This window comes from Scedosporium apiospermum, assembly GCF_000732125.1.
Source record: "Scedosporium apiospermum strain IHEM 14462 chromosome Unknown SEQ_SAPIO_0066, whole genome shotgun sequence".
In the NCBI taxonomy this organism is placed as follows: Eukaryota; Fungi; Ascomycota; class Sordariomycetes; order Microascales; family Microascaceae; genus Scedosporium; species Scedosporium apiospermum.
In genome coordinates this window covers 772,396-796,384 of record NW_015971767.1, presented here as the reverse complement: position 1 = coordinate 796,384, position 23,989 = coordinate 772,396, and the positions used below count along the sequence as shown (strand labels likewise).

General features: G+C 51.7%; 5 protein-coding genes and 2 pseudogenes across 5 annotated transcripts; 4 read left to right on the top strand and 3 right to left on the bottom strand.

Moving 5' to 3' along the window:
- Positions 1-8: 8 nt before the first annotated feature.
- On the top strand, positions 9-683 carry SAPIO_CDS1655 (annotated as a pseudogene; the record flags this gene model as incomplete).
- Positions 684-1,537: 854 nt separating this feature from the next.
- Positions 1,538-3,515, bottom strand: SAPIO_CDS1654 (uncharacterized protein; the record flags this gene model as incomplete). Its single annotated transcript, XM_016784877.1, has 7 exons — positions 1,538-1,660; positions 1,720-1,892; positions 1,964-2,235; positions 2,295-2,364; positions 2,423-2,814; positions 2,895-3,145; positions 3,210-3,515. The coding sequence occupies 7 exons, from the start codon at positions 3,513-3,515 to the stop codon at positions 1,538-1,540; spliced, it is 1,587 nt and encodes a 528-aa protein (XP_016645634.1).
- A 481-nt stretch (positions 3,516-3,996) lies between these two features.
- SAPIO_CDS1653 (uncharacterized protein) lies at positions 3,997-6,025 on the top strand (the record flags this gene model as incomplete). Its single annotated transcript, XM_016784876.1, has 3 exons — positions 3,997-4,116; positions 4,238-5,785; positions 5,852-6,025. The coding sequence occupies 3 exons, from the start codon at positions 3,997-3,999 to the stop codon at positions 6,023-6,025; spliced, it is 1,842 nt and encodes a 613-aa protein (XP_016645633.1).
- Positions 6,026-6,107: 82 nt separating this feature from the next.
- Positions 6,108-7,724, bottom strand: SAPIO_CDS1652 (Uncharacterized protein; the record flags this gene model as incomplete). Its single annotated transcript, XM_016784875.1, has 2 exons — positions 6,108-7,494; positions 7,573-7,724. The coding sequence occupies 2 exons, from the start codon at positions 7,722-7,724 to the stop codon at positions 6,108-6,110; spliced, it is 1,539 nt and encodes a 512-aa protein (XP_016645632.1).
- A 599-nt stretch (positions 7,725-8,323) lies between these two features.
- On the top strand, positions 8,324-16,520 carry SAPIO_CDS1651 (3-alpha-(S)-strictosidine beta-glucosidase; the record flags this gene model as incomplete). The annotated part of the gene is made up of 7 exons (XM_016784874.1): positions 8,324-8,845; positions 8,902-9,188; positions 9,278-9,794; positions 10,399-13,062; positions 13,617-13,748; positions 14,246-14,723; positions 14,779-16,520. The coding sequence occupies 7 exons, from the start codon at positions 8,324-8,326 to the stop codon at positions 16,518-16,520; spliced, it is 6,342 nt and encodes a 2,113-aa protein (XP_016645631.1).
- Positions 16,521-17,257: 737 nt separating this feature from the next.
- SAPIO_CDS1650 lies at positions 17,258-20,383 on the bottom strand (annotated as a pseudogene; the record flags this gene model as incomplete).
- Positions 20,384-20,852: 469 nt separating this feature from the next.
- Positions 20,853-23,079, top strand: SAPIO_CDS1649 (uncharacterized protein; the record flags this gene model as incomplete). The annotated part of the gene is made up of 4 exons (XM_016784873.1): positions 20,853-20,977; positions 21,038-21,311; positions 21,376-21,574; positions 21,638-23,079. 4 exons carry the CDS (start codon positions 20,853-20,855, stop codon positions 23,077-23,079), a joined length of 2,040 nt encoding a protein of 679 aa, XP_016645630.1.
- Between the last annotated feature and the right edge of the window lie 910 nt (positions 23,080-23,989).

Here is a 23,989-nt window from a genome sequence, read left to right as displayed (position 1 = left end):
TCTCTTTGATGAAGCACAGTTGGGCTTCACCACATCCTACTTTACTCAGCGTAGCTCTAACGGCCCCCGATGTCGCGTCTGGAAAAGCGCTGCTACAGGAGCTTGGACCTCTGATATGTGTTCATCCACAATTCACCGAAGCAGAAGTATCGGAAAACCTCCTGCACGGCGTCGACTCTAACGCATTACCCGAACTCATTGATTTCTACCTCACCTTGTTCAACCCTAAGAAGCACGGCAGGGTCGAGGTGACAAGGAAACTATCCCGTTCCGCAGCTCGTTATGGAGGCACGGTCAACCTCCAGATCCTCCTCCAACACGACGCGGCCGACTTTTTCGGCATGAATCCGACCCAGCATACCAAGAAGTGGAAGGGCGCGTTCTTAGATGAACCATGGGATGACTACTATGGTACGACGGGAGTGACTACAGCACTTCACACGGCCTTACGCTATGGGAACGTTGAGGCCTTTGAATTCTTGCTTGCACAGCCAGGTGGCGAGGTACAATGGAGGGACGGATACGGGCGAACGGCGTATGATTACGGGAAGCATTTGGAGTCTCTCAAATGGCAAGGCCCTATAAGGGGACTGGACAAGATGCTCGAATTACTTGAGCAGCGTGGCTGGAAGGCATCTACGCCAGAGGAAATCAAGGCGGCAGAGTGCAAGAAACTAGATTGAGGGTACTTGTAATAGGCGTCAGTTTGAGAGGATACGGAGTGGAGGACGTTCGTGATTCGATCGCACCTGAGAATACACGTGCGGTTTCTGTCGAGTCTTGGGGCTTTCTCGTCAAAACAGGGCGAGAGCCTGGGCATATTCGCGCGATCTCACCTCACCATTTTCAGCCCTGAACGAATGACTGGTTCACATTTGACACCAGGCATCCATGCGATATGCAAGCTCCGCTTAGATGGGATTTTAACGATCAATTGTTATCATTTACTTCTGCCCAATATGCAAGCTGTCTTATATGTGGCAAGTTGAAAGGGCCGCAACCCCACTTTTGACACCCCGGCCCCCGGCCTGGGGATTCGACACTGGCACGTTTCCTCGCTCCAAAATTGCATCCCAGGCATACCTTGCGGATGTCTCGTTAGTGTCTGAATTCTCGGATAGCAGATGGTTCGCCAGAGGGTGGACTCTCTAAAAACTGCGCCCCCCCCCCCCCCCCCCCCCCTTTTTCCCTTCTTGAACATGATATCTTTTCGACAGGAATTGGGAAGAACTAGGCGCTAGAACAAGCTTAGAGATGAAATTTCGGACTGCACTAGAAAACCTCCTAGGCCACTTTAGCAGGTGCTGAACCCCTGGGAATGGCTAGTTTTGGGCAGAGGATGTCTTGGACGGCGGACCGAAAGACTGCCAAGATCGAGGATCAGGCCTAGCTAAACCTGTTGATAACCTTTGCATACATATCCTGGCTGGGTGAGTGTGCAAGTTGGTGGTAAGCCGTATTAGAACACTAGGCCATTCTGTCCAGCATTTCATTTTATCGAGAATACATAGCAATTCTTATGGAAAAATTAACGGTTTCAGAATTGCGCTTCACAAGAAGTAAAGTCCTCAAGGCCTGCGTCTGGAACTTGTTCTTCTGGTAGGCATAGATCAATATCCTCGCCCTTCAAATGGTGGCCGAATACACGGACATGCTCGCGCTATTTCATTTACCTGTTAGCTTATTCTACCAAGTGATCAACGGACCTTGGACACATACCTTTGTGATTTCCACGAATCGCTCGTAAATGCCATCCGATCGCATTCGATCTCGGACGAGGTCTGTCACTCCACCAAGGAGAGCAACCACGGTGGTAACCTTGCTGTCCCACGTAACAAGAGCGGATACTAGTTTACCATCAATCTGGGTCGACTCAGTACTTCCGTAGGGATCTGAAATAACGTAAGTAGAGTTATTCGAACAAGCCGAGACCAAAAAAAATTTACGTGGAGAAGGCACTTACTCTGCATCTTCTTGCCAATGACCATATTCCTCCACCACGCAAGGCCGACGGCCTTGTCGAATAAAACAACGGGGTAGGCACCATAAGGGGTGACCACGTCGTGATACTGGTCCTTCTGGCTGGCAATAGAGGGGATTCCAGCGGGCGAGATGTATCCGATGATGGTGTCGGTCTCGGGGTCGGTCGAGTTGTTGACGGATGCGTATAAACCGGGAGACTTTGTAACTACCGAGTTGCAAGTGCGGGCCCGCTCACCATTTAAGAACAGACGACTACGGCTGTTAGTCACATAAACTTTAATAGAGTCTGACTGGTAGGATTTGGCACTTACCGGACAATGTCGACATCGTAGTACGGCAGCTCCATCTGGTTCCAAATCTCATGGCTAGAGAACCAATAGCCTGCCGCCTATACGTCAGACCTTTGCTATCACAGAGAAAAGTGGGCGGGAGCACGTACCTTTCCGAACGGTGATGGGGCCAATGCCGCCCTGGTTGTATTCGGCCTTCTCTAACTTGGCCCGCTTGTACTCCCACAGTTTGTGCTTGTCTTTCTTCGGCATCTTGCCGAAGAACTCGAGGAAATAAGTAAAAGTTTCTCCCTCGTAGGGGTCGTCAAGGTAGAATTCGCTCTCGCAGTCGTAGGTTTGGTTGGAATGCCATACTGGAAGCGACTGATCACCAATCGCTGTCACGGCGCAGACGCGGCCCTTGCCGATGTAGAAGATTTCGGCCGCAGTTGACGCGACGTAGTCGAGCCATTCTTGCCAGCCAGTTGCGAGTTTCTGGAAATTGGGCGCGAAGTGCCTCTGCAAAGCTTCGATGCAGGCGTAAACAGCCCATACAAGTTCCCTGAAAACTACGAGTTAGCAACACTTCAAACCTTTTCTCCACTTCTCCTCTCTCTATGTTTCGAAAGAGTCGTAGCCTACCCATTGTCGAGTCCGGGAACTCGGTCATTCCAACCATCTGCGACAGTGACTTGCGCCTCATTGGTCTTGATCCAGGGCAAATACCCACCAAATCCAGGATAAGTCTGGTTGAATTGCTGGTAGGACTTGAGCTTGGTTTCCATGATGGAGGCAGCGAACGCTGGGGCGGAGGAAAGGTTACCCGGGGTCAAGAAGCGCGCCGCCTCTTCGGATCCCGCGATAGCCTGGGCATATAGCATGATTTGCAATGCCTTGCAACTTATCAGCTTCTTAGACTCGTCAAATTCTTCGCGTAAATATCATGGCCAAACTTACCTCTTTGCTGGCTGCGCTAAAGTCGTGCTTGCGGGTGCGCTCTCCAGTCTCCCAATCGAGCTGCGTGCCGTCGTACGACATGCCGTTCTCCGCGTTGTAAGCAACGTCATTCTGGTGAAATTTTCCCTCCCAGTAGAGGAGGTCCCAGATAAAGTCGTCGGTGCGCTCAAGAACATCTTGCTGAGACCACTGGAGGCCGAACCGACACGAAGGTGCTCGGGGTGTCTTGCCATTGGGCCTGGCCTCTTTCAGAGAGGCACCGGACACTAGTGCCGCGCCAGTCAGGGACAGGGAAAGAAACTTCATCGTGATAATTATAGGTGCCTTGATGATAGAGCGACTCGATACCACGAGGATAGCCAAGTCAGTCCTTCACGCCCGAGGTCCAAAAAGTAGAGACATGACCGCGCTATCTTTTATAAACTCTCGAGGTCTATTTTAACCCACGTGTAATCACACCAAGCACCGCAGATCACTCTTGCTCAAGCTACCACATTGCCCCATTCTCCGTTGCATCCATCGGTCCGTTAACGGAACTAGTTCAAGTGCTACCCCAGACCCGCAATGCGCGCTAGTTTCGTTTGGGGATCGATCTGCGGAAGGCGACGGAGAATAGGAGAAATAGATCTATCCATTTGGCAGCGGAAGTTTGTGAATTTTCCCCACAAAGGGTTTAATAATAGCTCGTATATCTCCGCTAGCTGTCCCAGATCCTGTTTCCCCCCCTTCTTTGTGTCTTCCTTCTCTCAGCCAACTCTGGCAATTTTCCTACGCCTTATTTTATCCAATGGATCCACGCGGCGCTACGCCCTCTTCTCCTCATTCCCCTGCCACGCACACGCCATCACACAACCGAAGGTCCACCGGCACAAGGGCGTGTGACCGGTGTCGTCGGCGGAAAGCAAGGGTAAGACCGACACAGCAGCCGACGCGTCGGAGAAACCCTTTTCTGGCAAGCGACGGGTGTGGGGGAGGCAAAAAGAAGTTTCCAATTCCCTGATACTCATTTTTTTTCTCTGCTCATTTAGTGCCATTTTGCGGATACCGGCGGCCTGCGCTGCACCAATTGCTGTGAATCAGGCTCAACATGCAAATTCGACCTGCCCGTTGCACGAAGGGGCCCCAAAGCTCGGCGGAAGAAGAGCTGCGCAGGTGGCGAAGCGGCCCGATATCCACTATCCCCAGAAACAAACCCCCCCATAGCGGAATTGGCGGCCGCCACGTCTCCACAGGTGTATGCTGCCAATTCTTCAGCGCGGTGGGACTTGACGCGGACGCCCCTGAATGACGATCTTAATTTATCGCCGTCGGCTATTCGTAGCCCGCCCGTGGCGAACGATGCAGCTACGAATTACCGCGTGTCGGCCCTGCAGAGGTGGCAGAGGCTATCGAGAGATTTAGATTTCACCACAGGGAATTTGGAGCAGTTGGTTACGAGGTGCTTCGATCTGTTCTTTGAGTACCTCTACCCGCTGACACCTCTGGTACACGAGCCGAGTCTGCGAGACTCGCTTCTGCACTTCACCGGTGGCTTCCACAGACCCGAGGCGCTGGATGGGGACCTGGGCCTGCTCGAGATATGGCCCGAAACAGCATTCGCTTTGATCACGGCTGTGTGTGCCGAAGCCGCCTTCCTGCTCCCAACGGATCTCTTTCCGGAGGGACAGTCCGTGGCCTATGGGTTTCTCGACGCTTCTCGCGCATGCTTGAACCATTACTTAGAGGCGGACCTCGAGAACCCCAACGCCAATTCCATTACAATTCGGTATTTCCACTCCAATTGTCTGCACGCGGCGGGCAAACCAAAGTACTCTTGGCACATATTTGGCGAAGCCACGCGGCTTGCCCAAGTCATGCAACTAAACCAAGAGTCCTCACTGGAGGCCCTCCTGCCCATTGAGGCGGAGCTGCGTCGCAGGGCGTTTTGGATCGTGTACATGGGCGACAAGTCTGCCGCCATTCTCAACAACCGCCCAATCACCATTCACAAGTTTTCCTTCGAGTCTGGCATCACCACAGCGTATCCCACGGGCGTCGAAGACGAGGAGCCGATTCTCTCGCCTGGAAATTCTCTTTCTGCTAGTTCTGAAGTGACGCGTAAAACCTGCATTGAGGGATTCAACGCAAATCTTCAGTTATGGCAAAGCGCCTCCGATTTGCTCCTCGAATTGAGGTTTCTCCGTGAAAGGAAACAAAGCGAACACGCCATCTCCAATCAGCAGCCTCTGCTTTCTCTCACAGCCGAGGAGAAGAGCCGTCTGGACGCCATCTATATCCGGTTCATCACCTGCCTCGACAACCTGCCGCCGTATCTCCAATCGTACACGTTTGCGTCGTTTATATCAGGTTCACAAGAGGCTACGCAGGCCAAGCAATTCCTGATACAGTCTGCCAACCTCCAGGTCTCCGCCCACTGCCTGAGGATGGTCATCACGCAAAAGTTGGAGGAGTTGCCGTTTTGCTATAGTTCGGGAATTGAGCATGCTGATCTGCGCAAGACGGAGATTGCTCGAGACATGTTGCGTGTTATACAAGAAGCCCCGTTTTGGTCGCTGCAGGTCAACGGCGAACCTTATGTAGGTGCAAAACACGCCCTCCTCGCTCAGTAATCCGAAGGTGACTTGCTAACTCTATGGATCCAGGTGGAAAAGATCCGCTTGATCGGAGCTAGCCTCTTGGAAATCATGCACAGGAGCAGGTCTTCGCCGATTGCGGCCCGAGCCCGCAGCGATTTTGCGGTGCTGCTGGATCTGCTCACGCGACTGGATTCGAAAGCATCAGATGCACTCCGAAATACTTCGATTCAAAACTTGTAAAATAGGCAATTTAATAATGAGATTACCAATACACACTAATGCCACATGCTGTCAACCCCTTTTCATTTTCGTTTTTAATGGTCTAAGCCTCATTTTCTTTTCCGTGGGCGAATTCCTGTTCCTCCTTCTTGATTTCGACGACCTTGGCCATTTCCTGCTTGACATCCTTGCCTTCGAACAAGTAAGTCAACTCCTCCAGGGTCGGACCAGAAGTCTCCACAAAGAAGAAGTAGACAATCACGAAAATAAAAGCTACCCACGCGCAGTAGTAGATGTAGAACTTCCACCCAATGCCTTCCAGTCCGATGGGGTTGACGTATCCTCCAAAGATGGACGCCACTTGGATGGTAAGCAGGACGAACGCCCAGGTCTTGGCGCGCATCCGGTACGTGACGATCTCGAGTGGGTAGGTCACGACCAAGTTCGTCCAGCCAAAAGTGTAGAAGCCCTGGAAGAGGAAGATGCACGCCAGCACGACGCGACCGGCTGCGAGGGACCCGTCGAGATATTTCTTGGCGGCTATTGTCCACATGATGAACGTGACGAGGACGCCGCCGGATCCAGTGAGAAAGAAAGTTCGACGTTTGAAACGGTCGACCAAGAGCGTGACAGAGATGGCGACAATGTACTGCCACACCGTGACCATGCCGTTGACCAAGGTAACATCCTTCTCGGCTTCAATGCCGGTATCCTTGAGAATCTGAGTCAAGTAGTTGGACACGAGCAGGTTTCCCGAACTCTGACTGAACAAGGCAGTCGCGAAACATAAACCGATTCGCTTGAGGTTGGGGATGGACGAGAAGAAGTCCTTCCAGGTCATGTTCTGCTCAGCCTCCTCGGCGATGACCTGTTGGATCTCGGCGCATTCGAACTTGACGAGCTCGCTATCCCGGTCGCACTCACCGTGGTACTTGATCAGGATCGCTCGGGCCGCTTCCAGCCTACCCTTGGCGATGAGCCAACGGGGGGATTCTGGGCAAAAGTAGATGAGGCCGAGCTGGTACGCCGAGGGAATGATCTGCACGAGGGTGGGGAGCTTCCACAACCAGTCGCTCTGGATGCGGAAGCAGCCGTACGTCGCCCACGCTCCAATGACATAGCCCAAGACAATGTTGGTGTTGTACAGCGTTGTGATTTGCACACGCTCCTTGGGGTGGGAAAGCTCGGTGACGAGCACGGGAGCGCCCATCTGGATGAGCGAGGAGCCGATGCCGAGCACGATCTTGCCGCCGATGAACATGTTGAGGGAGGTCGAGAAGAATTGCACAATGACACCGGCGATTATGATGATGGAGCCCAGCGCGGTCGGGAGACGGCGGCCGGCTAAGTCGCCGATCCAGCTCAGGAGGATGAAGGGGATGACGCCACCGATGGCATTGGAAGCGCCGAAGAAGCCTAGTTTTGAACCGGTGGGATGGCCGAATTTGTCCTGCCAGCTCTCCAGAGTCTGAAGAGCGTTGGTCATGCTCCTGCGAGTCTCGAGTCTTGGGTTAGTACTTCGGTGGGACTCCTCGGTTTCGGGTACATAAAGCCCTATCAAAACGTACCCGTCGATTCCCAAGGCCATACTGGCAAAGAGGGAGGATGTTAGCAAAAAGTACAGCAGGATGCCATTCTTTCGCTTCCAGAAAGGCGGAACGGTGGCTAAGTCGATGGGGGACAAGATGTCCTCAGTGGCTTGGGCCGCCTTGGGGGCCATGATGCTGGCTGGGCAATAAAATTGAACGGGAGATGCTTGTTCTCCCTTGGTATCCTTCAAAGCAGTTGGCTACCAGGCAATGAAACAAGCCGGCCTTGAAACTTGAGCATTGAAGCCTTACGGATGCGCCCTATGTGTCCTTTGAGGGCACGATGCATATTATATACATTCGGCCGCTCGAGCATTGTCAAGGGAAGAAAGCGTGAAGGATTTCCGAGTTTCTATGGGACCCTAAGCTTTGCCAGGCGAACAGGACCTTTCCTTTCTCCGCACTTGACTTCCCCATGGGGATTAATTTGTGGAGATCGATCTCGTGAGATCGGGCGGGGAATCGGGGAATTACAGGTCGTACGAGACAGGAGGAAAACCTGATCCGACGGAGAATTGCCATCGGAAAATTGCAACAGTGATCTGCATCCCCTCAACCCAATGGGGCTAGAAGAATGAAGGGTAGAATCCCTCGCCGTAATTATTATTCCCTTGTATAAAGGACGCCGAGAGCTGTTGATTTGCGCAGCTCCAAGTGCTTCGAAGCCGACATAAGTAGTTTTTCCCTTTGCACTCTCACCCAAGTCCCTTTCATCTGCATAACATACAAAATGCCTCTACCGGCGGACTTTAAGCTCGGCTTTGCGACTGCATCCTACCAAATCGAAGGCGCCGTAGCCGAGGACGGTCGTGGTCCCTCCATCTGGGATACGTTCTGCCACCTTGAACCCACCCGCACCAAAGGTGCCAACGGTGATGTCGCTTGCGACCATTACCATCGGGTTGAGGATGACCTCGACTTAGTCAAGAAGTATGGAGGTGACATGTATCGGTTTTCAATATCGTGGTCCCGTGTGATTCCTCTTGGTGGAAGAGATGACCTTGTTAACGAGGCCGGAATCGCCTTTTACAATCGCATCATCGACGGGTGTCTTTCTAGGGGGCTTACGCCGTGGGTCACTCTTTACCACTGGGACCTTCCGCAAGCCCTTCATGACCGCTACGGCGGATGGCTGGATGTGGAAGAATCTCAAAAGGACTTTGAGCGATATGCGAGGCTATGCTATGAAAGGTTCGGCGATCGCGTCAAGCACTGGATCACCCTTAACGAGCCGTGGATCGTTGCGATATTTGTACGCCCCACACATCCTCGCAGACCATTCTTGCATTAGTTGACATTGGTATTTAGGGCTACGCGACCGGGGGAAACGCACCCGGCCGGAGCAGCATCAACCCTCAATCCACAGAAGGCGACACGGCTACCGAACCGTGGATCGTAGGTAAGGCCTTGATCATGAGCCATGCCCGCGCGGTAGCAGCGTACGACAAGGATTTCCGCGCGTCGCAAAAAGGCCAAGTCGGAATTTCGCTCAACGGCGATTACTACGAACCTTGGGACAGCAGTGACCCCAAGGACATCGAGGCGGCTGAACGGGGCATGCTGTTCCACATCGGGTGGTTTGCAAACCCAATCTTGTAAGTTTAGCCTGTGAAAAAAAAAGAAAAAATTAAAAAGAAAGACAAGAAGAATTGGCAAGGCTTGGAAGTATTAATCACTCGATTAGCTTGGGACAGGATTATCCCCAATGCATGCGCGACCAGCTCCGGGACCGCCTGCCAACCTTCTCAGCGCAAGAGATGGCGCTCCTGCGGTCCACCGCATGTGACTTTTACGGCATGAATTACTACACGGGCCAGTTCGCCCGTCACCGAACACTACCAGCTCTCGACACGGACTACCTAGGCAACCTCCACGAACTCCAGTACAACAATGCAGGCGAGCCGGTTGGGATCGAAAGCGGTGTCCACTGGCTACGATCATGTCCCCATCTTTTCAGAAAGCACCTGGCGCGGGTGTACAAGCTCTACGGAAAACCGATCGTTGTTACGGAAAACGGGTGCCCGTGTCCGGGAGAGGACAAGATGACTCGGGAAGAGTCGGTGAACGATGACTACAGGATTAAGTACTTTGAGGACCACCTTGGTGCTATTTCCAAAGCTATTACGGAGGATGGAGCGGTCGTGGACGGGTATTTTGCGTGGTCGCTTATGGATAACCTCGAGTGGTCGGATGGATATGGAGTAAGATTCGGTGTCACGGTTACGGACCACAATACCCTAGAGAGGACACCGAAAAAGTCGGCACTAGCTCTTAGACGAATTGTAGCCAAGGGAAAGGCATCTCCTTAACGGCTATACAGCTTTGATGATAATATATTACCTGTAAAATGCCCCCAATCTAGTCATCTTCTGGCGTCCTCGGAAGATCGCCGTAGCCGCATTTCCTCTTCCCCGAAACTCGCAAACTGGGCCGCTGAATCCCCGACGCTAAGCTTAACATTGACCACTCACCTAGATCCTTGCAAGAGGAGTGAGACTGCGGCCGACGATGCTGCCCAACGGCTGCGTGGCTGTGCGAATAGGCATAATGCTTCCAATTCCTTCGTCATGCATCCCCCGCTCCCACCCCTGCTGTACAATCAACCCATCAGCTATTAATTAAGCCTCAAAATCTCACGGCTGCCTACAAATATAAAACGGCCAAGCTCTAACTCAAATCTCAGAGTAGAAGCTAAAACAGAACAAAGAGCTGCATTGGCCAAAGCTGGACAATATCATTCATCACCAAGCTATCCTCTAGGGTCTACCCAACAACATGACTCTCATACGAAACATTATCACGCAGAACATACCGGATCAGCGGACCAAAACGATCCTGGACCACATCATGCGGGAGCGGGATGGCCAGCCGTCCAACTGCAGCCCAGAAACGGAGGCCATGGTGAAGGATTTTAGGGAAATCTCACAGAGGAAGGCTCGCAAAAAACAGGATGTCGCCGGGGCACCACGGTCGGAATATGCGGTTGACGGAATGTCCGACGAGGATATGGACCGAGTTGCGATATATATGGAAGGAGACAAGTCAAGCACGGGAGATGATGGGCCGGAGGGGGAACACGACTCTCGGGAGAACCGGACTGAATTTCAGAAATACAAGCATCACCACTACATACGGCGTTGGGGCCTTCTTGAAGACTCAGACGGCCTGGATGAGGAATGGTTCATTCCATCTCCGCCTGTCTTGCCCGAAGACGACCCAGAATACCTCTGCGATATGTGCCGACACATCGACTTTACGGCCCTCTTCACGTTGCGTGGCCTCCCAGGCAACGACCAACCAGGGTCGACTAGCATTATACTTTTCGGATTGGCCAAGGTAATGGCCGACAGTCTCTGTTCTTTTTGCACAATGCTGCGCAGGAAAATTTCAGAGGACAAGTTTCTAAATAGTGCCTCACCAGAGGACCTGGAGGCCTTCGAGCTCAAGATTAACGTCTTAGATGACGGACCGGACTATCCTCTAAGACTAGAGGTCGAGATACCTGAAGTCAACAATCAGACCTGTCGAATTATCTTGCAAAAGATGGAAGAGGGCGAAGCAACACGACAGCCTCTCCGGGGACTTTTCGTTAGTCAGAACGTTGTGGATATTTCGCGCTTAAAGTCCTGGCTGCAGCTATGTGACGAGCAACACGGCCCACAGCAGGAGAGCGAGCACAAGAAGCTGGATCACTTTGCACCAACTTTGAGAGTCATCGATACGGTTAAAGGCTGCGTGACTGAGGTTACTACACCTTTTGAATACGCTTGTCTGTCGTATGTATGGGGACGTGGGAGCCAGACGCAATACACTACCGCCACGAAGGAGAAATTGGAAGTTCCCGGGGCCCTAACTGACGACGACTCCCTCGATCTGCCTCAGACTATCAAAGATGCGTTTAGGGTTACTCAGGAACTGGGCCTCCGGTATATCTGGATCGATGCCCTTTGTATTCTCCAGGACGACGACATGGACAAAGCGAAGATCATCTCCAGGATGGGTACGATCTATGGAAGTGCGACCTTGAATATCGCCGCCTGCACCAACTCAGACCCTACAGACGGCCTCCCCGGAATAGGACCACCTCGCTCCCGGGCACAGATCACGGAGAAGCTGCAGGGAATGACACTCGGGGTAGCGTTTCACGATTCCCGAAAGCGACACTTTGAGATCGAGCAATCGGTGTGGAATTCTCGGGCGTGGACGTTCCAAGAAAGACTTCTTCCTCGCCGGACAGTGTACTTTACCGATTCCCAGATGTGCTTCCAGTGTCCTCACGGAACCTTTTTTGAGGACACCGTTCCCGTACTAGATCCCAAATACAAACCTACGCCCCTAAACGAGCAGACTAGATATGACGCCCGTGCATATGACATCTGGCGCCGCGTCTTGGCAGATCCCACGCAGTCCAAGTTCCCCAACAAAGCATTTGAGACGGAAAGCGCGAGAGTGATAATGATTGGGCAGGATCTAGAAGTGGAGGAAGAGATCCCGGCTCCCGTCTATCACTACAGACCCATTCCAGGCGACCAGTTCGTTAATGGGCGTTTCCTGGAGGGACACACTCCATGGGACATGTATAAGCAGGCTGTCAACGCTTACACTCAGCGCAGAATGACTTGGCAGACTGACGCGCTCAATGCCTTTATTGGCATCACTGATTTGATCATCCAGGGAACCAATACCAAGTTCTGGTATGGCATGCCGGAATTTGCCTTTGCCCAGTCTCTACTCTGGCAGCCCCTGGAGCCGCTTAAGATACGGATACATGATGGAAAGCCCCTGTTTCCTAGCTGGACTTGGGTCGCCTGGGAAGGCCATGTCTCGTATCGCGGCCGTGGTTGGCACAATGCCATAAGTTATCCGCCTGCCTCTGTGGTGCAGTGGTACCAAAAAACTAGCCCGGAATGTCTCATTGAGGATTTCAAAGCCTCTGGAAACAGAACACCACAGGAGATTGAGCACTTTACCGCTCGCGCTCACTCTGCTGCTTTTCACCTACTGTCACAAAATAGCGCAGATATTCTGCATACGGATTATGAGGGCCGCGGCTGGACCGTCTATTTCGATGAGGCGAGGAATCAGCACCTGTTTTCTCACGAAGCTTACCCAGGCATCCCCTTCACATATCCAATTTATCTTCCGGACCAGGAAGTTGCAGATATTCCGGCTGATGATGGATCCCTGTATTTCGAGGCCAACGTGGTACCAGCGCGGTTCTGCGATATGGCGACCACGGAGTTCGTCCAGGCGCCTATCCAAGATACTTTCTTCCAGATTGGTGTTAACGACGAGTCTCGGTCGGCCAACTACAGGCCGCCCTGGAAACGCATCCTTTACCATCAAGGCTACCGTGCGGGGTTCCTCAGCCTCAACGTCTCTGGTGTTTGGCTCGACCTCGACGGCCAGGAAGAATACAGTCTCGTAGCCATGTCACGCGACGGCCTATCACATATAGCTCCGCCACCAGTTGGTTGGGACTTATACCGACGAGCGGAACCGCACATTATGCAGATAGAGATGTTTCAAAACGAATGGCGGTCAGGGTCACGCCCGCCAGACCCCCCGAACGAGACTGTTGTTCCAAGTGCCGGACCGACTAATGAAACTGGAGATCCGCACTGGGATAAGGGTCGATTTGGGCCGATTGCTGTATATGATGTGTATAACGTACTGCTGTTGAAGAGAGTTGGACGATCATTTGTGAGGATTGGAATTGGGAAGGTGAATTGGTGTGCCTTTCGTTGTGCGAAACCGGAGACGCGACTAATTAGGCTTATGTGAAGGTCGTCTATGGACTTTAGCAGCTAGAACTTTAAACTCTCCGCAGGCAACGCCTATTATGGAAGATTTAGGCGCCAGGTTGGGGGATGGGATTTAACGAGAAGCCGTGAGGTTTTATTGGAAATAAACACTTAGAATCATGCTGCTGGAATCACGCTGTCTCGTCTTTAGAATCTCTGTGAATAACCGGCAACGCGATTGGCGTCCAGCGCCTGACACGGTGCTTCAGGAAATCATAGATAAATGCTCCAAGTCCCGCCTCGTTTACCCTCTCAATCCACGCCATCATGTCCGACAATCACCTTGAAAAACTTTTCCCCGAGGAGTTCAATAACTCCCCACTTGACATTTGCTATGCACAGTGGCTAATGGTACGTTTCTTGTCTGCGCGTTGCTCAAACCAGAGCAAACGGTCCTCCCATGTCTCTGGATCATTGGTGGATAGTCCAATTATTACCTCAATAGCAATGACTTCACAGAAACACTCCCGGATTGATCCAGGGGGGGTTCCTCGAAGCGCTGGGATAGGTATCTCTGTTATTTCGTGAATTTGCTGCTCTAAAGATCTCTTATTGCCAAGCCGCTTGCCCTCCAGAGTGAAAAATTGTTCTCTTCGCTTAAACTACGGTGTATACAAAGGACTTTCGGTGCACGGACATAAACCACATAGTACGTATTACTTTATAAATGCACTGGATACCTTATTATCGACGTAGTGATGTGACCCGGAAGTGAGTTTTTGCGACTCCGAAGTTTTAAGCTCCTCCCGGCGACAACCATCCTCAGACAGGACCTGAGTCTCCAATACGAAAACTAATTTAATCTATTAGCCATGTCTCCTATCACGCTGCAAGCGCACTCATGTCAGCATTGCCAGAAGATAGTCCTGGATGAATCGTCTAGACCAAGGAAGGATGGCCCTGGAGGCGACAAGGAATACCTTTACCCTGATTTTTCCGTTCCAGAAATCGTGTCCGCCGCTCTCGATGGCTGCTCATTTTGCACATATTTAATGGACGAGGAATGGATCCACCGCAGGTCAATCGTCGAGCAGGCCTCCTCATGGCACGACGACATCGGTCGTATCGGTAATATCGCGGGTTCCTCGAGAATCATCGATCTCTTTGCAAAAGGCTGGATTTGTGGGAATGAATCAACGATGCCACCATCTCCAGCCAATACGCTTCGTCGCATTATAGCCGAAGATGAACCTCAGTGGCTGGAAACACTTCGTCTAGCTGTCTTCTTGCGTGACTGCGAGATCACGTTTTTTGGCTTATGGGATACTAATACCGGCCATATCGCGTACCGCACACGAGGTGGTTTCAGCGTCTTTGCGGAGCCAGGTAAGTCCACGGAACAGTTAAGGCAATACTTGACAAACACTAATAAATTTTACAGGTAATGCGGCTACGCGGGCAATTTCCACCAAGCCTATAGAGAAGGAGGCATCTTCAGATGCAAAATTCACCATGGTCAAGTCCTGGCTTAACGAATGTCTTCACTCCAACGTGCGTGGGAAGAAGATTCACGAGGCCTGCCCGCTTCCAGACTCCGACTACATGCCGACAAGACTAGTGGAAATTGTGCCTTCAGATGACGGTGGATGCCAGTTGAAATTACGCGACACGCAGGGCCACAACATACAACGTTATGCCGCGCTGAGCTACTGTTGGGGTGGTGACCAACTGATCAAATCAACCCGACAATCCATCGAGCAATGGAGAGTTGAAATTTCTTGGGAAGAATTGCCACAGACGCTGAAAGATGCTGCATTAGTCTGTATCAAGATGAGCATCAATTTCCTTTGGGTAGACGCTCTATGTATTCTTCAGGACGACCAGGACGACAAAGCTCGTGAGATCGCCGACATGCCAAATGTCTACAGGAACTCGATCTTCACCATAGCAGCTTCACGTGCCAAATCTGTACATGAGGGCTTCCTCGCGGACAGAACAGCCACCAATTTCCCGGACTTAGTCTTCACCTTGGCTTATCAGTGCCGCGGTATAGCACGTCGTGGTTCAATCACCTTAATTAAGACACAGACCGAACCCGAACCTCTCGATAGGCGTGGCTGGACTCTTCAAGAGAGACTTTTATCACCGAGAACTCTTGAGTTCAGTACGCGACAGCTTCGCTTCATCTGCCAACATAACCCTCGCGGTAAAACAGATGGATGGAGACTGAAGCCAGAAAGCAACAAGTCCAGGCAGGATGTCCTCGGTGACATAACCTTATTGCAAGATGGGTTTGGTGCTTTGGAGGACATGAAACACAATACTACAGAGCCCGAGTTTCTCAAGGCAATGAACAACTGGTATCAACTCGTTGAGGTTTACTCTCACCGACAGCTTACTTTTGGCATTGATAGATTGCCTGCTATCTCAGGTTTAGCCGAACGATACGGTCGAGTGTTTGGCGATCAGTATTGTGCAGGGATATGGCGATCGACTTTTGCCAGAGCCCTGTACTGGAAAGCCTTACCTCCACTTCGGCCACGACCGAGAATATGGCAAGGCCCTTCATGGTCTTGGACTTCAATTGGTGGACCTGTGGTAGTACCTGAAGAAAAACTTGATGATATGGCATCGTACTCTGAGATGCAGAAGGACTCCGATCTAAAGATAAGAGATCTCGAAAAGCTCGATGACTTCAGCGACATGGAGCCTCAGGTTGTCGATTACGAGCTCCAGCTCTCAAACGCGACTTTTCCCTACGGCTCTCTAGTCGAAGGATCGGGACGTTTGACACTGCGCGCAAAACGTCTCAACGCCGTGTTAAACTTCAACCAGCATACCATGTTCGGCAAGAAGGTTGTGACAGCGTCAAGTTTCGCCAAGAATGGTAGCTCCCTCCCATTCTGCATTTTAGTTTGGCTCGATACACTTGACGAGAACGAGGAAGACCGTGACGAACCTGTTGTTCTTTTAGAGCTATCAAGCAAATTTACCGACTTTTTGTGGGCCTCACGTGGGCTGGTTGCGAGGAACGTCGGAGGTGATACATATATACGTGTCGGATGCTACAAGAGGACGGAGCAGCGAAACGAAGGCGAGGATCTCGAGAATTGGGAGCAGAGAGCACACCATTACCTTTGCTGGTTTAATGGCGCCCCTACTACTATAGTCGATATAGTCTAATGATTTTGACAGCGCGCGTCGACATCAGACAGTAAGACCACCAAGCTCTAGAATATCGTAATCCGCGATTGTAAGGCAGCAGTCAACTTCAACACTTGCCTCACTTGCCTCGTATACTTCTCTGTGCAGCTCCTACTGAACTACTCGTACTAGGGCTATTGAAGGCCTCGGCTGTCCTTGTTATAATAGTAGTTCGAGATAATGAAAGGATATATCTTCATGCTATTATTTTTAAAAGCAGAACATCGTCATCTTATTATTCGAGCAAGTAACTGCACCTCCAAGTGACCTATTACAAAACTAGTCTACGCATTCGTGCCTACTCGAGCATGTGACTGCACGACCCTCTGACCTATCAAGCAACCGGACCACGTAGGGGGAGCTCCAAATAGTTTTCTACAAAATTTGGGGCTGCGCTTTCGGCTTCGGCAAAACCAACACCTGAGACATAGGGCATGGCTATGCATTTGCGAAGGTCTGTTGGTCGAGCTCGTCTTCGTTAGAGCGCTTGAAGCTGAGGAACTTTGTACTCTCCGTCGATGTTCGCACTGTCTAACAGCAGGTGCGCTAATTACTTCGCGCGGGGATGCTTCTATGTACATGTAATCACTTCCATGGACTCGCAGCCTAAGTGTTGACGAAAAATGCGCCGACATTTGTAGCATGAAATACCTCAAAGTACTTCTGGTCCGTGCTTGAAATTTTCAAAGAGTGTAAAGAGGACACCGATTTCGCTCCTAGCTATACCGAACCCCTTGCATAGTATTCGTCTCTGCAGTATAACTTGGCATATACCGTCCATCATTAGCTGTGCTAGGCCCATAGACGTTTCCGGGAGCTTGTGGAGAAGCATTTGAGAAGCCAAAACGATCGGGTTGCTGGGACATGCCGTGGCGCGTGTATGGACTCAGTGAAGGTGACGTCCCCTGGTTGTACCGCGGCGTGCTAGGCTCGGCTCCATACCGGAACTCCCCGCCGCTGTAGGGATCCGGCCCGTATCCTGCCCCTCCAAGACCACTCTGCTGGGTCGAGAATGACGCTGCTGAGACCGACGGCCCAAAAGAAGGCTGGGGAGCGGGATGTGCGACGTGGTTCGCGGTCCGAGAATTCTTCAAGTGGTCGGCCCTCTCCCCAGCCAGGTGCGCCAAGTCCGCATCGCTCCATCCCTTTGCCTCGCGCATATACTGGTCGAAAGAGAGGGTAGCGTGCTCCACCTTCCTAAAGAGAGCGGGATCAAGAATTGGAGCCGGCGCCGGGGTCCTGCTGGATGTGGAGGCGGCCTCGGTCTCTGTAGCGTAGTTGTGATATGCAAGGCTCGAGGCAATTTGGAAAGCGTTGCGTATTTGCCTGCCGTTCCAGGAACTGCCACTGGCGAAGTTTCGATCGAAGTGGTCTTCGGCATATTTCAAAATCTCTTCCTCTTTGATGTCGAGAAGGGGTTGCTTAGTTAATTCGTGTCGCTGTTGCTCTATGAGGCGAAGTTTGTTGATATTGAGGCGGAAGATCTCACGCGTTTGGATCTTATCCAGGCGAGGATAGTACAGCGATACGTGAATGCGGGATTTAAATGCTTCATCCATCGTGCCCACTCGGTTTGTTGTGAGGAACAGGAGCCCATTGTAGTACTCAAGGACACGCAGGAACACTGAAACGAGGGCATTGCGCGTCATGTCTAGCCTTGTTCGTTGCGAAAGAAATACGTCCGCTTCGTCCAGGAGGAGTACACAATCCCACATATGCGCCAGCCGAAACACGTTTGTCAGTGACGACTCGACCTCTTTTGGGGTAAGCCCAAGATCGCCACAGGTAATGACGAAGAGAGGCTTGTTATTCTCAACGGCCACAGCTTCGGCGGTGGCAGTCTTCCCGACGCCAGGGACACCGTGGAGGAGAATCACAAGGCCCCTTCCCTTTGCTTGAATAAGGTCCTGGCTTATGCCCTCCGTCGACATGCTAACAAGCCTTCGTTCAAGCTCCTTCTTCTGGAAGTGAGTGTTGACGAGTCCGCGAATGATGTCCTTGTAGTTGCGCAGAATCTTTAGGTTCTCGAAGACGCCGTGTTCCCTAATGATTGGCTTTAGGTATCGAATGTCGACGAGGGCAAACTTCCTCTCGCGAAGAGCGTACGCGAACATGCGCTTGGGCAGGAGTACGAGGTCGTCGTTTCTGAGGCTCAGAGCCTGCTGGCCGACACCATAAACCCGAACCCCCTTGGTTCGCTGGCTCAAAAATTGATCCGATTTGATATTGTCGTTACGCTGACGCATGTCAATGCCATCCTCGGTCTGGATTAAGTCAGGGCTGGTATAGAGTAGTGTAGTCCGAGAGCTATCAGCCCAGTGCTGGATCCGAAAAACGTCTTCTTTTGAACCGCATCCGTCGGACTTGGAAGCTGAAGGACGATGGAACTCGGGTTTCCAATCCGGATTCGATTGGATGGCTTCCGCTACGTCGATGATGACGTCGCTCTCGATGAATTGTGGGTGTCTCATTGCTTTGCCATCTACATCTAGGAGAAGTCCGTCGGCTGACTCCGACGACTCGCCGGATGGGTTTGTTGTCAGGGTCCAGAAATTGTACGCCTGATGCCGTTCGCGTAGGTATTTCTGGAAGTCCGAGCCTTGCTTCTTCAGCCGTTCGAGGGTGTTGTCGTCGGAACTAAGAAATCGAGCGGGATATATCTCTAGTGAGTCGATATCCCGCTCTCCCGGAAATGGCAGAATTGAGAACACGTTTCGGACAGCACCATAAGCAGAGCCGTCGTGGTCAATGTAATAACAAGAAATCTTGAAGTCGCCATCCCCCGTTTGCATCACCTCGTCCTGGAACCACCCGAAATCAGCAGGAGGGTACGTTAGATCCGGCTCCGGGACTTCAATGCGATAGACCCGCCAGAGTTCTTGGTACCTCTGTGCTGAATCATGAGCCGCAGGAACGTAGACGAGCTCCCCCAATCGAAATAATGACCATAGGTCATCGAACGCAACTTTTCGAGTCTCAAGGTTCTCGAACTTCTGGTACAGGGGCAAGATCTCGCGATCGACAAAGTCGACGTAGCAGCGCATGTCTCGGAGGGCCTCGAGGCTATCCATAACCAGATCTAGGGTGCCGTCATCCGACGCCTCAGTTTCCAAGGAAGCATTCGAAACGGCATCATCTCGACTCTCGCTGTCACTGTCACCGCCGTCCTCCTCCTCTCCTATCTCCCCGAAAATCCCGGAAAGGCCTTGAGAAGCCTCTTCAGGACTAGACTGGCCAATATCTCCATTTTCAAGATGGCCGTACTTTTCTATTAGGCCTTCAAGCGCCTTTCGCATTTGCGGTTGGAAGTATACGAGGGGCTTGAAAGGCCGGAAGAAGGTCCTCGACCACGAGCGACGATCCGACTCCCCTAGTAGTTGCGTCAAGTGAGCTAGCACAGGCTGCGACTGGATCCGAACTCTGTGGATATAACTCGATTCGCTCCCTTGAACTGATTGTCTCTCGCTTCGCGCAGTCTTCTCTGAAGACTTCCATTGAGGCTTCGCCGCATGCGCCTGAGCCGTGGCAACGATGGCTCGCCGTAACCTACCCAACTCCTCCCGGCCTCGCAAACTCCGCTCGGAGCGGATCTGGTCGCCTATGTTCAGCGGCAAGACGAGAGCCTCGACTGCGTACTCGGGATTGTCGCCCCCGTAGTGGTTTTTGAAATGCTCAAAATTGACTTTGCGCACCTCGGGGATCTTGGGCCGCCATTTCGCTTTGATTCTATTGCGCTCTTCAAAGATTTGCTGGCGTCGTTCCTCCTCTGTCTCGACTCCCATCTCTCGGCGGGTGGGAACGGAACGCCGAGCCACTCGGCGTATTTTAGGACGGTCCTTCATGACGACAATAACGGGATGGATTTATGAGACCACTTTGTAAAGATCTCCTCTGATACCCCCAGTTGGAGTATAACCGGGAAAGAGGGGTAGGTTGGCCTCTGGAGCGAAGCCCAAGACAAATGTAAGCAGCAGAGCCTGGTCAAAAAGAGGGGATGGTAGAGATGACGCCCAACCATCACCAGGGCGGCTTGGTGACATAAAGCCCCTCGTTGGTCAGCACCATATTGATGTGGCGCAGTCTCATCCACTGTCATCATGGGTGGGAGGGAGGCGAAGCAATGTTTGGATGCATGGGTGGTTGACTGGCCTGACTCCTACGAATGGAACCATATGCAGAGACTAGAGAGTGTCGCTGAGGCTTTGTCAAACAGGCTCTGTTCAAGAAAATCCTTCTTTTTTTTTTTCAGTTTTCACATCCCATCTCCCCAAAGAACACGGAAACAGAGGCCATACGCTCAATCACTCTGACATGGGCGACACAGGGCCCGTCGTTAGATTCGTGCGGGAAGAAGCCCCGAATGTCCATCCCGCATTCACGACGCCGACGAATTATGATGACCAAAGGGGTATCTTCGAGCCAAAGAAGGCTGCATTGTAAGTCTACAAACGTGGAATCGACGGCCACCGCTACGGACTAATAGAACATACGAACAGCGACTTGGAAGATGCGCTCGTACGATACCAGGAGCTTGGGTGTAGCCCGGCGCTCAAGTTCGACCCGAAGAACTGTACATGGAACGACTTCTTTGAGCAGCTTTCAGATACCAAGGTAGCGTACGAAGCCAAGGCAGTGGGATGGAAGGGATCGCTACACAAGGTAGCAAGAAAAGCAGGAGACAAGGCCGATCTGATTGCGCCGGGGCTCCAACTGCTCCCCGAAAAGTACGGGCTTTCGATTGTACGGGCAGCCTTAGGGTGGATGCTAGTGGTATGTAGGACTACTCCAGATCGATCGATATGGTCCCCGATGTTGATCTGACGCGAAAGTGTAGCTCGCCAAGGAGTCCGCGAAGAAAAGGGAGGCCATTTTTGAGGCGTTTAAAGACATCCCTGGCATCATCTGGATGGCAGAGGCCAAGAGGAATAATTTCCCTAAGGACACTCAATTGAAAATCCTGGCAGATGAGCTCAACGATACAATTCTCGATTCCACGAACAAAATGATTCGATATCTTCTGCCGAAGCACCAGGGTAAATAGCGTGTAATATCGAAGCTTCTCGGCGAGCTAATTCCAACTAACTTCAATCTCTTAGTTGCCAAAATATTCCCTGTGTTACCAGGCGCGCCCTCGGGCTCGGAAGTGGATCAGCTTATCGCAAAGGTGAGGAGAGCCGCAGCGAATCTAACTCGACGCACAGATCTCCTCGTCGAGGGGACCATCGTAGCAACGAGACGGCTGGCGGAAAAGAGCATCCTGGAGCATGAAGCAACGCGACAAAACACCATGTCGACATTGATCGAGGCAAGGGGCATCAGCCAACAGGTCTTGGAAATGAGCGAAGCTGTTAAGCCGCTCCCAGGCCAAATTAAAGAGCTCCAACATACGGTCGAGGAGCTTAAGGATAAGATGTCACATCTTGAACGCGAGGCCGTCAACGCGCTGACGAGCATGGCAAACCACGCGGGAGTGGATGCTCAAAATTGGACGAAGAGACTGCTAGATGAGATTTGGCAGGGCGTCGAGGCCAGAATGCGCATCATGGCCAACGAAGCACAAAAGCGAGAGCAGCGTCTGCTCATGGTAATGCAGGACCTTGAGACGGAAATAGAAAGGGCGAGGACGCCACAGCTGCCCTCAAATGCTACTCTATCTACTTCGGAAATTCTAGGTATTCTAGCGGTTTCCCCGGAGAGAATCACGGCAGATTTAAAGCTTATCATTCAGGGATCAGCCCTTCTCGACCCAGCCAGCCAGCTTGAAGCCCAATCCCTTCTCAATATCGACCGTTTCTGGCAGTGGTTCTCGTCAGCATCGTCGGACTTGCTGTTTGTACACGGCAGCCTCGTAGACGATCCAACGGAAGCTCGCATCTCGCCAATTTCCCCGGTTTGCGCGACGATGGTTGCCGCTATCATCAAGACTCACCCATCAGCGGTTTCCCTTTACTTTTTCTGCGGATTTCATATGGACTTTGGGGATAACCTAAAGGGCCCCCAGGGGTTGATGAGGTGCTTAATCTCTAAACTCTTGGTAGAAGCTTCGACTCGCCACCCAATGGGATTAACTTACGACTTCGCTGACCTCTCTTCCACCGATGGACTTCGCCATCACGACATGTCAGAGCTATGCTCATTATTCCGCAGAATAATCATGCAACTCCCTCGAGATGCGATCGTGTACTGTATCATCGATGGTGTGTCATGGTATGAGCGTCTCGAGATGCTGGAGGACATATTCCTCGTCATGCAAACCTTGTCTGGCCTGGTGGATGATCCATACCTACGACCAGCCCTGAAGGTACTTCTGACAAGTCCGTTTCCGTCAAAGAGAATCGCTCCTGGAATACCAACGCAAAGACGCGTTTTCCTACGACCCATGGCAATTGCCAATGAGGTGGTCTCGGAAAGAATGATTTTTGCAAACTTGACATCGCGTGCGCGGCAAGTCCCTGCGTACGCAACAGCAAACAGCACCGCGCCAGGGACCGCAGCCGTTGCTCTCGAGGAGGAAAGGACAGCCGAAGACTATTTATAGTACTTGGGTACATATATTAGGCACTATGCTGGGCAACCGCAGATTTTTTTTTTAATTTTTATTCTAAATGCACATATATGTGTATCAATAAATGAATAAATGGAATCAGACTGTGCTCGTGGCTCTTAAGTTTATCTGGGGAGGGGCTGTAATCTGAGACGAGTCGGAGTTGGGCTATTATAACGCGAGTAAAGGAGAGCCATAGGGATATGGATTAATGCTCTCTCTCGACCTTTGTTCCGCTCGAGGCATTTTACGATACCGGTTAGAAGTTTGCCTGGGTCTAACAGAGGCAGCGCGCGCTGAAGAGGACGCCGCACTTGAAATTCGCACACCGTCCATCCCCTCTCGGAGAAGTCCGTGATGCCATCGAACAGGCCCTGACTTTGCACTACATCCAGAAGACCGTCGAGCAGGTCTGGGGGACTAGTGAGCTCCCGAGTCTCGAGATATCCCCACAAGAAGACCAGGACTTAGCCAGCTGCCGTTGCACCTCTAAAGTGAGTCTCAAGTTGTATAAATCATATTCGGCGTTATATCGGGTTATTATCGCCGACGTGAGAGTGGCCCTTACCAGTATTAGATTGCATTTTATAATTTTATCTGCTCTTGCTGAGAAACTGAAGTTCTGCCGAAAGCTCCTTGTGCATGCGGGCTGCAAATTGGCGGGTTGGAGGACACACAGGACTATGCCACCCTCTGCCGTATTAATTTTCGTTATGCTGCGGTACCTGGTTGCATCTCAAAGATCTTGGCAACTATGGACATCAGCTTGACTACTTTCTTCATTCTTCAAACGCAGGTCGTGCCCTTGCGCTTGTCGCCATTCAGGCGGAGAAAATGTATCTTCTACATCTTGTCGGGAGGGTGGGCTCCAGTTAAGGGGCCATTGGAGGTTCGTGTTCGCCCC